Genomic DNA, 12,410 nt, shown 5'->3' on the forward strand with positions numbered 1-12,410 from the left:
AATATCCCTGATCGGCGTTTGGGATCCGCGCCAGACTAAAGATACATTGTTTATCAGATAATTGTTTTCGTCTGATTATATAGACACAGTATAATTTGCATATCCCTAAGTGTCTGCTATAGGACAGCATATCGGCATTCCTATCCTTAATGTATGCAGTGGTAGCGTTCATATATAAATACGTTACAAGAAAATTATATATAATGCACTGAAGGCTGCAATTAACTTCTTTCAGAGCAGTAATAACCCTCATGTAGGAAATCACTGTTGTCTTACTGCAAACGGAGAATGAGGAACTTGCATACTGTAATTGGTATGGGCTAATTGGTCTGTTTGCAATAAACGCAGTTTGTATTGTGCTCCTTGCTTCTGCCGCCTTAGTATTAATGACCATGCATTAAAATCACCGGTGATGTTACTGATTCCTAGTGACCTGATTTCTCTCGACTGCAACTCGACAGTCTGAATTCGATATTCCGATTGTCGAGTGACGGAAAGTCTGAGAATTGCCATAAAACGTCCGCAAGTTGACGAAAAAAAAAATGGCAGAGAATTAGACAATCCGCGGCCCTTTCCGACAAAACAAATCCGACTTTATAAAAGTCGGATCTGTTTTGTCGGAAACTGCCTTCAATGCTGTCGGAAACGGCGACCGCTGCTATTTCAGCCTGTGTAATGTCTCATATTGTCACACAGTGCTACTTGGAGGAAATGTTCCCGACACAGTCTAATTATCATGTTTGTAATGTGCCGCAGATAAAGCAGACACAGGATGAAGAGAAGAAGCAGCTCACGGCCCTGCGGGACCTCATCAAGTCCTCTTTACAGTTGGATCAGAAAGAGGTAGGTGCATTAAGATGGCTGCCAGTGCATGCTGAGACTTGTGGTTCCTGTATTCCCGCCGAGAGTGTATATTCTGCTGTCATCTAATGTCATTGTTCTTCTCTGGATGAATCACTTCCTGTAACAGGCAAAGACAATGGATGTAAAAGGTGTCTGGGATAATTGGCATTCATCATTGCTGAGACTATGGGAATTTATAAGGCAGTTCATTTCCATCAATGGTTGTTGTGTAATAGAGAACAATTGACATGATATTATTTGTCAGTAAACAGGTTTGATAGCTAATTAAACAGCTGTGATAATAATGGTGATAATCCTGTAGTCACAGCTACCAGTTTTTGGGAGTCAGGCTTGTTATCGGTCACTGGTCATGTGGTTCCCTGGTCAGACCGTGCCGTAGGATTGACCAAGTCCTGTTTTCCCACCCTCTGACCGTGCTTGTCAGCTCTATTGACTCCGCCTCCCCCCCCTCCCCCCCCCACCGGACTGCCATCCCTACTTTATACCACCGTCGCCCCCTAGATGAGCCCATTGATTGTATCTGCTTGCATCCTACACATTCACAATGTTACAGTATGTCAGTCTGCGCGCCTGATCCCAGCGGATAAGTGTTGCAGCGCTTTCACATTGACTAAGCGATCATCCTGTTTTCATTCTGACATAATTACAGAGATGAATGCAATTACTGCCAGAAACATCTGAATGAAAACACTTCATTGAGGGGAAGGTTGTTTTTGCCTTGCAGATATCTGCTGTTCCTTCTTCCTTACACACAAAGGTTTATTGTACAGGGAAATACTATTGTTATTTAGTATTGCATGCCGGCGATGCGTGAAGCTCCCGCAGCACGGCCGTACCCCCCCCCCCACATAGGATTATATGGGGGAGCACACATGCATCAAGCTCTGATAGGTTGGTAGGTGACTATTGAAGTCTTTGGTTTACTTGAACAGAGAAGGATGTGTGAGGCCGCTCTTTGTTCCAGGCGCATTTGCACTCGCCAACGGGACAGGATTGCTTCAATGGCGGTTAAATTAATGTTGCATACCGGCGATCACAATTGCCAGTATGCATTTTTGATCGGTGAGATTATCACAATTTGTGGTACATGCTTCCTAGCACGGCGCCACCGATTTTAATTGTATGCAATCGGGTTGCAAAAATCGGGTCAATCGCATCGCATGCAACCAAATTGCATGCGATGCGATTGACCCGACCGACCCGTTTTTTTACATTGGAAGCCATGTTAAATGGTCCCTGAGTCCCGATTTTACATTGGCCCCAATGTTAAATGCCCCCCAGACCCCATTTTTCATTGTATGCCCCTCCCATTGTTAACGCCACGCCACGATCAATGTGAACCCGAAGCGTGGCGGTACGCGTCCTACGACCTTTTCATACCCCCACTTTCTACGTCGGCCTGGAGCTGATTTTGGTACTTGTGTAGTTTCACGGCGCCACCGCTCGCACAGTGAAACTTTGAAACTTGGCAGTCTGCCAGACTCTGTGTTTAACTGTGCGCGTGCCGCTCTAGCTGTTCTCAGCACAGCGTGTGGCTGCTTTCCTTATGTAAGCTACGTTATCAGCATAGCGCTGGGCAGCAGCAGTGCACCCAGCGCTGACAGGTTACTGTGGTACTTGTAGTTCCACAGTGAAATAGGCAGTCCTGCGCACCGCTGACAACCCGGCAATTTAGACGCTAATGCGTCTAAATCCAGAAACTCTCTGATCCGGACACCCCGGCAATTTAGAAGTCTAGATTTAGACGTCTAAATCCAGACTCCCTGCAAACCGCTAAGATGGGGGCATCTAAATTTGGACGCTAAAGCCTCTAAATTTAGTAGGGTCTAGGTGTACACAATTAAACCTTTTCACAATGGCACTAGTCGACATAACAGCTGTCGACCTTGTTAATTCCACTATCCACGCCAACCCGAAGCGTGGCGAGCGCAGCGAGCCCGCGAGGGGCGGCGGTACGCGTCCTACGACCTTTTCATACCCCCACTATCCACATCGGCGTGGAGTTGAGGATAGAAAGTGTGGCGAGCCACTGAGCCCGAAGCGTGGCGAGCGGACGCGGATACCTTCACAGGTATCCGCGTCCCCTCGCGGGCTTCACAGGTATCCGCGTACCCTTCGGGCTCGATGGCTCGCTGCGCTCGCCACACTTTATAAAATCAACTCCACACCGACGTGGATAGTGGGGGTATGAAAAGGTCGTAGGACGCGTACCGCCGCCCCTCGCGGGCTCGCTGCGCTCGCCATGCTTTGGGTTGGCGTGGATAGTGGAATTAACAAGGTCGACAGCTGTTACGTTGACTAGTGTCATTGTGAACAGGTTTAATAGTGTACCCCTAGACCCTACTAAATTTAGAGGCTTTAGCGTCTAAATTTAGATGCCCCCATCTTAGCGGTTTGCAGGGAGTCTGGATTTAGACGTCTAAATCTAGACTTCTAAATTGCCGGGGTGTCCGGTTCAGAGAGTCTCTGGATTTAGACGCTTTAGCGTCTAATTAGCCGGGTTGTCAGCGTTGCGCAGGAGTCTAAATTGCCGGGTTGTCAACAGTGTGCAGGACTGCCTATTTCACTGTGGAACTACAAGTACCACAGTGACCTGTCAGCCCTGGGCAGCGTGCGCTGCTGCTGCCCGGCGCTATGCTGATAACGTAGCTTACATAAGGAAAGCAGCCACACGCTGCGCTGAGAACAGCTAGAGTGGCACGCGCACAGTTAAACAGAGCATCTGGCAGGCTGCCAAGTTTCAGAGACAGACTATGCGCGCGGTGGCGCCGTGAAACGACACAAGTACCCTGATTTTATATAGTGTGGCGAGCGGACGCGCATTACTTCAGACGTATTAAGCGTCCCCTCGCGGGGCTCGCTGCGCTCGCCACGCTTTGGGCTCGGTGGCTCGCTGCGTTCATCTTGGGGTGGCGTTAACAATGGGGGGGGCATTTGACATAGAAATTAACCATCAAGGTGGGTATACAATCAAAAATTGGGTATGGGGGGGCAATTTAACATTGGTTCCTATGTAAAATTAGGTCCATCGCATTGGTCGCATTGTATGCCATTATAATGGCATCCGATGGACCCGATTTTACATTTGTCAGGAAACAAAAAAAAAAGCCCAAAAATCGGGTAAGTCGGGTCCCATCGCATACCTTAAGTTAAGGTATGCGATGGGACCTGATGGGCGCCGTGCTATGAAACAAGTACCAATTTATTTGCAATATTGAACCGTGTCCCCCATAGTTAGATCATACCTTTTTACATGACTTATTTCCTTCACAACATTATTACTTCCCCCCCCTGTGGCAGGGTGTGGTACTGCAGAGATGTTTGGATGGCACAATTATTACAGAGTACAATGCGGTTATCACAGAACAGAAATAACTCATATAGGGGGGTGATTCGGAGCTGATCGCTGATCAAATTTTTAAGCCGATCAATTATCCAATGACCGCATGCATTCACGAGGTCAAACCACGCTAAAAATCAGCGATTACTTTTTCCCGCAATTCCCTTGCAACTTGACTGATGTGGAGCCGACGTCTGGGGGGTGGTAACTAGAAACACCCTTCCCTGTATCACAGCCCAGGTGCAGAGTTGCTGCTATCTCCATAGTAACAGCACTTCCCCATCACCTGCAGAATCACTGCCTTCCTACACCGGCATTACTGACCTCATACTCTTGGCCTGCGTTCCCTTTAATAATTCTTTAATTGATCTAACCTACCCTACGTGTATAGTTATGGCTGCCGGTCCTGCCGCTGTCCGTGCATATTATATCCATCCGCTCATTACTCTCAGATAACCTATGGTGACACCTCCAGTCATAGCCACATATCAAACAGGCTTTACCAGACCGGGCTGGCTCCTGGCATATGGGCCTTGCTAATACAGCCATCTTGGTGTTACATGTTTTTGCTTTTTTGCTCCGGTTTGGGTATCTCAGGCCTGTCAGTGGCGGAGTTTCCAGTGATGTACCATGCTGGTAGCCAGTGTCATTAAACTCCTTCCTGGCAACCAGTGTTGTGCCCCACTGGCTGCTCAGTCTGTGTGCCAGACAGAACATTCATACTGTGTCGGCATTGCAGGTCATGCATAGTGCTCTGCGGCAGCCTTCAGCGAGCGTTAGGCGGGGTTTGGGCTGTGTGTGGGTGTGGCCAGTGTTGAGCTGTGTGGGTGGGTGGAACCAGGGTGAGTATATGTGATATGACCAGTGGCGGCTCCAGATGAGGGGCTGCAGCACAGTTCAAAATTCAAATAGGGGAGCCGCACCTACTGCCATTCCAAACTGACTCACTGGGTGTCAGTGGGTGTGGCTTCCTCCAGCCCCTCCTCTTGTGTTGCCATTGAATTTGAGTACTGAAGTGAATTGCATTAAGGAGTTTGGTTGCAGATCAGGACGGTGGGTGAGAGAGCGGCTTGGCGGCAAAGGATAAGGGCAATATAATGACATTATAAATACAAATTACAGTAGGACAATCGCATCTGTCTCAGAATATGTAATTTGTGGACAAGAAGTTTTGGGGGGGTCTGCACTAGAATATGAATATACACAGAATATGTAATAAAAGATTCTGCAAAATCATACATCTAGAACAAAGACATATATTGAAGGTTGAGCTGTGCGTTTGGTAAGATATTGCGAAGAAGACTCATTGAGTCGTGCTCTAAGCTGATCTGCAGGCAGTTGGCCGATGGTTTAAGTACTGCGCACGTGTCTGAGACCCGATGGTTACCGTAGCAAGACGCTGGATGTATTTGGAGTCAGGGACCGTGGGTTGTAGTGGGTATGTCATGGGAGGCCGGGCAGGCACTGGCAGTAGTGGCTGCCATTGTCAGACGGAGAGATTGCATCCGCTATAGGGCTGGTGCCAGGTTCCATGATTTGCTTTAAGTTGGATTTCCATAGGCAGAAGGCGCTACATGTGGGCATCTCATCGTAGAAGATATTGGCTGCAGTATTTGCATAGAGGAGAGTCCCTGTCCCGGCCTGACCTCGAGGTTCCTTTTCCCGGCCTGAACCCGGGGCCCAGTCCCATCCTGACCCTGGTGTCTCTGTCCTGGCCAGACCCCAGATGTCCCTGTTCCTTTTTGACCTCAGGGGGTCCCTGTTCCTTTTTGACCACAGAGGTCCCTGTTCCTTTTTGACCTGAGGATTCCTGTTTCTGCCTGACCCCCCCGGGGTCCGGATCCCTGCCTGACCCCAGGAGTCCCTGTCTCTGCCTGACCCCAGGTGTCCCTGTCTCTGCCTGACCCCTGAGGATTCCTGTTTCTGCCTGACCCCAGGAGTCCCTGTCCTTGCCTGACCCCTGAGGATTCCTGTTTCTGCCTGACCCTCCCCGGGGTCCGGATCCCTGCCTGACCCCAGGAGTCCCTGTCCCTGCCTGACCCCTGAGGATTCCTGTTCCTGCCTGACCCCAGGAGTCCCTGTCCCTGCCTGACCCCAGGAGTCCCTGTCCCTGCCTGACCCCAGGAGTCCCTGTCCCTGCCTGACCCCAGGAGTCCCTGTCCCTGCCTGACCCCAGGAGTCCCTGTCCCTGCCTGACCCCAGGAGTCCCTGTCCCTGCCTGACCCCAGGAGTCCCTGCCTGACCCCTGAGGATTCCTGTTCCTGCCTGACCCCAGGAGTCCCTCTCCCTGCCTGACCCCAGGAGTCCCTGTCCCTGCCTGACCCCAGGAGTCCCTGTCCCTGCCTGACCCCAGGAGTCCCTGTCCCTGCCTGACCCCAGGAGTCCCTGTCCCTGCCTGACCCCAGGAGTCCCTGTCCCTGCCTGACCCCAGGAGTCCCTCTCCCTGCCTGACCCCAGGAGTCCCTGTCCCTGCCTGACCCCAGGAGTCCCTCTCCCTGCCTGACCCCAGGAGTCCCTCTCCCTGCCTGACCCCAGGAGTCTCTGTCCCTGCCTGACCCCAGGAGTCCCTGTCCCTGCCTGACCCCAGGAGTTCCTGTCCCTGCCTGACCCCAGGAGTCCCTGTCCCTGCCTGACCCCAGGAGTCCCTCTCCCTGCCTGACCCCAGGAGTCCCTCTCCCTGCCTGACCCCAGGAGTCTCTGTCCCTGCCTGACCCCAGGAGTCCCTGTCCCTGCCTGACCTCAGGAGTCCCTGTCCCTGCCTGACCCCAGGAGTCCCTGTCCCTGCCTGACCCTAGGAGTCCCTGTCCCTGCCTGACCCCAGGAGTCTCTGTCCCTGCCTGACCCCAGGAGTCCCTGTCCCTGCCTAACCCCTGAAGGACCCCTATGAAGAAAATGTAATTAGTAAGCCAAGCCATTAAGGGGGATTAACCTTGTCTGATGATAACCTATCCAGTTTCTATTTGATTCTGTGTCACCTTGTCTCCGATGTGCAGCAGTGATCGGCCATACATCATAACTAGACTGTATATGAAATCCAGGCCACCTGAATGGTTGTATGAATGACTAAAACCAGCCTCAGTAATGTCAGTCAGCCGCCGTCTGTTCTCCTGCAGTCACCGCACTAAAGGAATGATGTGATACAGCTCCGTCTCGTTACATTGTGGATAAACATCCGAGGGAGCCGCCGTCTTACTTTACATAATATGTACGATTCTCTAATACTGTCATGCTGAGAAAAACGGTGCAATTTTAGTCCAAATAACAGCGTTCCGCAGACGGGAAGGGTTGGTAAAGGCGCTGCATTGTGTCAGACAATTGGGCCTGATTTCTCGTACAAGCAATCCTTGTGTAATAATAACAGGCGCATTCATTTCCCACTTGTGTTACTCTGTGTTTTGTATCATTGTGTGGAGGGCTGCGCTCTGCACAGGATTTTACAGGACGTTTAATCCCTTGATAAAAAGGAATCGGTACATCTGTCATAATGAACTTAGGTCTACAGTCATTAGGTCGACCTCACTAGGTCGACTGGCAGGAAGGGCGACCTGATTTAAGGTCAACATGGGTCAAGGTCGACATGACTTTAGGTCGAATTTGCATAAAGGTCGACATGAGGAAGGTCGACTGGTCATAAGGTCGACATGGGTTTTTCACTGTTTTTTTTTATCCGAGTGTCGACACAGTCGACATGGACACAGTTGGCAATGAGAATCGGACCCTCGCGTAGCTCGCTTCGCTCGCAATGCTTCGGGCACGGTGGCTCGCTTCGCTCGCCACAGCTTTAATAACCTCCTCCACGCCCTAGTGGATGGTAGGGCATGAAATACCACCTGTCGGCACGTCAGCTCAAAAAACTGTGAAAAATCCCATGTCGACCTTATGACCAGTCGACCTTCCTCATGTCAACCTTTATGCAAATTCGACCTAAAGTCATGTCGACCTTGGCCCATTTCGACCTTAAGTCAGGTCGACCTTCCTGCCAGTCGACCTAGTGGGGTCGACCTAATGACTGTAGACCTAAGTTCATTCTAATAGATGACCGCTTCCCGATATAAAAACTCCTGTAATTTGCAGCATACAGTGCAGGAATATATTGCAGACGTCCTCACATTTAGGAGGTGATTCAGCTTGGCAAGGTAAGCAGCTCAAATTCGCTACTTATGTGTGGGCAAACGCCCCCGTACTGCGAAAAACCACCCCCTGCCGCTGTGCAAATGTCCTCCCCGGCATGCGAATGGACATGTCCGCTGACGTGTCGATGGTTGACGATTTTTATCTGCCCCGGGCGGGCGCTGATGTCATGTGATGTTCAGCCGCCCGCACCTTGCAAGCTTCCACCCGCCTTGTGTGCTGTTGCTTTTTACACCTTTGCCATCTTCCATGCATTGCACAAAATGGAGGCAGGCAGCCATTTTGGGGTGGACAATATTCATTTACCTGTGACATCACTGAAGCACAAACTGTTTCCATGCCCAGTAATGTCGCTTGATTTAGTGAATTGATGAGAAGAGGACAGAAATACATAGATTGTGATGGCAGATAAGAATCCCTTAGCCCGTCTAGTCTTCCCCTGTAAATACACAACAGGTTTTGTTTTTTGTTCATGGCAAATTAACCCACCAGTATGTTTTTGGAGTGTGAGAGGAGATCGGAACTTACAAACTCCTCACAGGCCATGGAGGGAATTGAACACGTGACCTCAGTGCTGTGAGGCAGTAATGACATCATCGTAGGTACCAGGATCCGGAAATGATAAAGGAACATGTCACATGATGCAGGTGGCCGTAGCGCAGATGAGTTGTAACCTGTGACAACCACCGCTATTTGCTGTGATTTAGGATCATTTTAAGTAAACGTGTGTTTTTGGGTTGTGCTGCGTCACCATGTGGAATTTCAGGGTAGCCCCATAGAGACAATTAGCATTAAATAGCTGCCAGCTGTATATTACGTGATGTTGCCAGAGTGCAGCGCCATCTTGTGGCCTCTTCATGCTCTTTCCACTTTTGTGTGTGTTCTGCAGAAACATTAGTAATTAGAAGGCTGCAAGATGTTAGTTCGCTCTAAAATATAAAAATACAAAAGGGGCAAAGATTACGTTCAACGCAAACCGTGCCGTGCGGAGGGTCTCTTATTCTGAAGAGAAATATACTAATACATTACACTTTATCATTATCCAGTTGGTCCCCTCTGAATTATACATCTTTGTTAAGCAATTTTTGAATTTTCTTCTTCTTTTTTTTTTTTCTGAATAAATATTTCATTTGTTCACACACGGTTCAATGTTGTCTATTTTTCTATTCGATTTTGCTTATATAAGCATAATTAAATCCTAATCTAACGCATTTGATCCCGATGCGTGTCATTGAAATTGAATAGAAAAATAGACTGTGCAGGCAAGACTATATAGTACAGATCTGTACAATATAGCAAGGCAATCGCGTCGTGTGTACGCCTCTTAAATGATATACGATATTGTTGCCGCTATGTTATGCACTCGTTTTCCAGACCACCTGCTGTACCTTGTGCCCAGGTGTCATCAATAACGAATGCTACATTTAAACATCCATGGGTGGTCTGAGAAACAGGAACTTTTAGGGGTCCCTGGGTTTAGGAAATGCGATGTGTTTGGGGCAGTAAAATGTTTACTAGAAAGTTAAGTAAATCTGACTTTACTGCTTGAAATCAAAGTTTTTAATGACAGAAACATCCTTTTAATTTCTGTTGCGCCATTTAATTTTGCATTGTTCTCCTTCCTTTACACTCTGCACACTTGCTGGGAAAATACTTCCCTGCTGTGGACAGAACATGATCCACGGAATGAGAGCGTCCGTACCGTTCTCCACTACGTCCAGATACTGTAAATCAGGGCTGGTCAAACCGGTCCTCAAGATCTACCAACAGGTCATGTTTTCCAGACTCCCTAGCTGGTGCACAGGTGCAGTCACTACTAACTGCCACATTTCCCTGACTCCCTAGCTGGTACACAGGTGCAGTCATTACTAACTGTCACATTTTCCAGACCACATAGCTGGTGCACAGGTGTAGTCATTACTAACTGTCACATTTCCCAGACTCACTAGCTGGTGCACAGGTGTAGTCATTACTACCTGTCACATTTCCCAGACTCCCTAGCTGGTGCACAGGTGCAGTCATTACTAACTGTCACATTTCCCAGACTCACTAGCTGGTGCACAGGTGTAGTCATTACTAACTGTCACATTTTCAAACCCGCTGCATTCAGTCCTAAGCGACTCATTCCACAGATCCACAGGTGCTCTGGGAAACACTGCACTGCTGGTACATCTCGAGGACTGGTTTGGCCACCAATCTGGAAAAAGATCAGTGGTTCACCAATTTATTCTTTATCCGATCCAGTAATTGAATTATAAACGGAAAAAGGGCAGAGTTAATGGTCCAATACACCTTCATTTCCTGCGATACACAGCTTACTTTGGCTAAAACATTATTTATTACAAATTCAGAAAATGCTAAATAAAATTCTTGCAGTTATGTTACTGTTTGTCGTTCACCTGTCATGGATTCCAATTTTTTTTTTTTTTTAATAACGGCTTTTATCCCCAGTGGAATCAGGCATTTTCCTCCACGCCTGGCTGATTGTACGCTTCTTCCTGTTGCTAAGCGACATATCGGTCACAGGTCATGGGTGGTACAGATGTGTTCCATTCACGTGTCATATTGTTGTACGGTGACAATATATTGTGATACAAGATAAGGTTTTCCTAAAATCATCTTAACAAGAAACAGAACAGTGAAATGACCAGAACTAATTACTGGAGAGATAGGTACAAAGAAATGATTTTGTCATCTGTAATAATCGTTTAATTAGTGTCCTGCTTTCTTTTGTCTCCCCTGTCTTTCATTTGCCTTCCCTGATCGAAGTCTAGGAGAGTAAGTTTGTCCTTTTTCCTGCTTTGCCAATTTAGTCATCCTCCGTTCTCCGTGTCCCCCACTGTCACATATCTTCCTGCGTCCTGTGTCGCAAGCGCAAATGTGACTTCACCGCAGCTTGAGGTCTATGTCACTGTCTTTTTCACAAACGCAGCGCTAAGAGCTTGACTATAGGCTAGTAACAACTAGAAATCATTATCGGACATCAGCGCAGTCTCTGTGACTTGTGAAATACGAATTACCCCGCACACTGTAATGGACTTCCATAGAGACAATTCTAGAAATGCAGAGATCTCCGTTACATACATTTGCACACATATGTATGCCACCAGCCACACCAAGGAATCTCTGCTTTGGGGATCCTACACTATGTGGGTAATAGCACCACTAAGGTTATAAGTGCCAGTCGGCAAAGGTGGTGTTAGACATAGAGGACGCACTGTATAGCACATAGCAACACAATATATAAACCATATTACTAGCCCCAACTTCCACTGACTCCGCTAGGGACATCTATTCATTACATAGAACATTGTGGTGCCGTTCCTTCGTTCTACCTGTTGTACCCACAGCTTGGTTTGTTTTCTCTGTAGGATTCGCAGAGCAAGCAAGGAGGTTACAGCATGCACCAGCTCCAGGGTAACAAGGAGTACGGCAGCGAGAAGAAAGGGTACCTGCAGAAGAAGAGCGATGGGTAAGTGTCGTAGCCTTGCCTAATACCCTGCTGATAATCTAAAAAGGGTGCGTTTACCCAGAAACCCCCCCATTGGCCAGGACTGAGCGTTTTCCGATGCACCGTATGTTAGAAGACTCCGTCCATCCTGGTAAATGTCACATTAAGGGGTATGCGGTAGCTGCAGTGCGCTTACTAGGACTTTGGGGGTAATTCAAACCAGATTGCATGGTTATGATTGTGGAGTTAGGGTCATTGGGTCAACCCTATTTAGGTCAACATGGCTAACGTCAACAGAGTTGGAAGGTCGAACACAAGCATTAGGTCGACAATGCCAATGTTGGCAGTCAAAAGGTCAACAAAAGTCAACATGGACACGTCTAAGTGTACCGCATCCCCTTGCATTGTTCACTGCGCTCCGGGCAGAGTAACATAGGAGGATGGCGAGGATTCCCCCGAACAGCGAGGTTCACCGCTAATGCAGCTAGTCTTGCCATTTTGACTGCCGCACTCGCCGTTTCCACCTCGCTTTTTAGAAACAGCAAGGTGGAAACGGCGGGGGAAGGGGGAGGGTTTTACTACTGAGGGCTGGCTATGACGGCGAGCAAAAGCTTGCGTGATAGC

At 48.5% G+C, this 12,410-nt stretch overlaps 1 protein-coding gene across 7 annotated transcripts in view; it reads left to right on the forward strand.

Annotated features, from left to right (window-relative positions):
• Positions 1-12,410, forward strand: part of ASAP1 (ArfGAP with SH3 domain, ankyrin repeat and PH domain 1) — a 258,811-nt gene that overhangs the window by 206,221 nt on the left and 40,180 nt on the right. For 5 of the 7 annotated variants that reach the window (XM_083144874.1, XM_083144872.1, XM_083144878.1 and 2 more), the window contains 3 exons: positions 757-843; positions 11,105-11,113; positions 11,707-11,807. In XM_083144874.1, the coding sequence (XP_083001000.1) occupies positions 757-843; positions 11,105-11,113; positions 11,707-11,807 (197 nt within the window). The remainder of the gene's footprint in view (positions 1-756; positions 844-11,104; positions 11,114-11,706; positions 11,808-12,410) is intronic. The other 2 variants (XM_083144876.1, XM_083144879.1) reach the window with 1 other exon arrangement.

Source organism: Crinia signifera, chromosome 5, assembly GCF_055691185.1.
Source record: "Crinia signifera chromosome 5, ASM5569118v1, whole genome shotgun sequence".
NCBI classification, from domain to species: domain Eukaryota; kingdom Metazoa; phylum Chordata; class Amphibia; order Anura; family Myobatrachidae; genus Crinia; species Crinia signifera.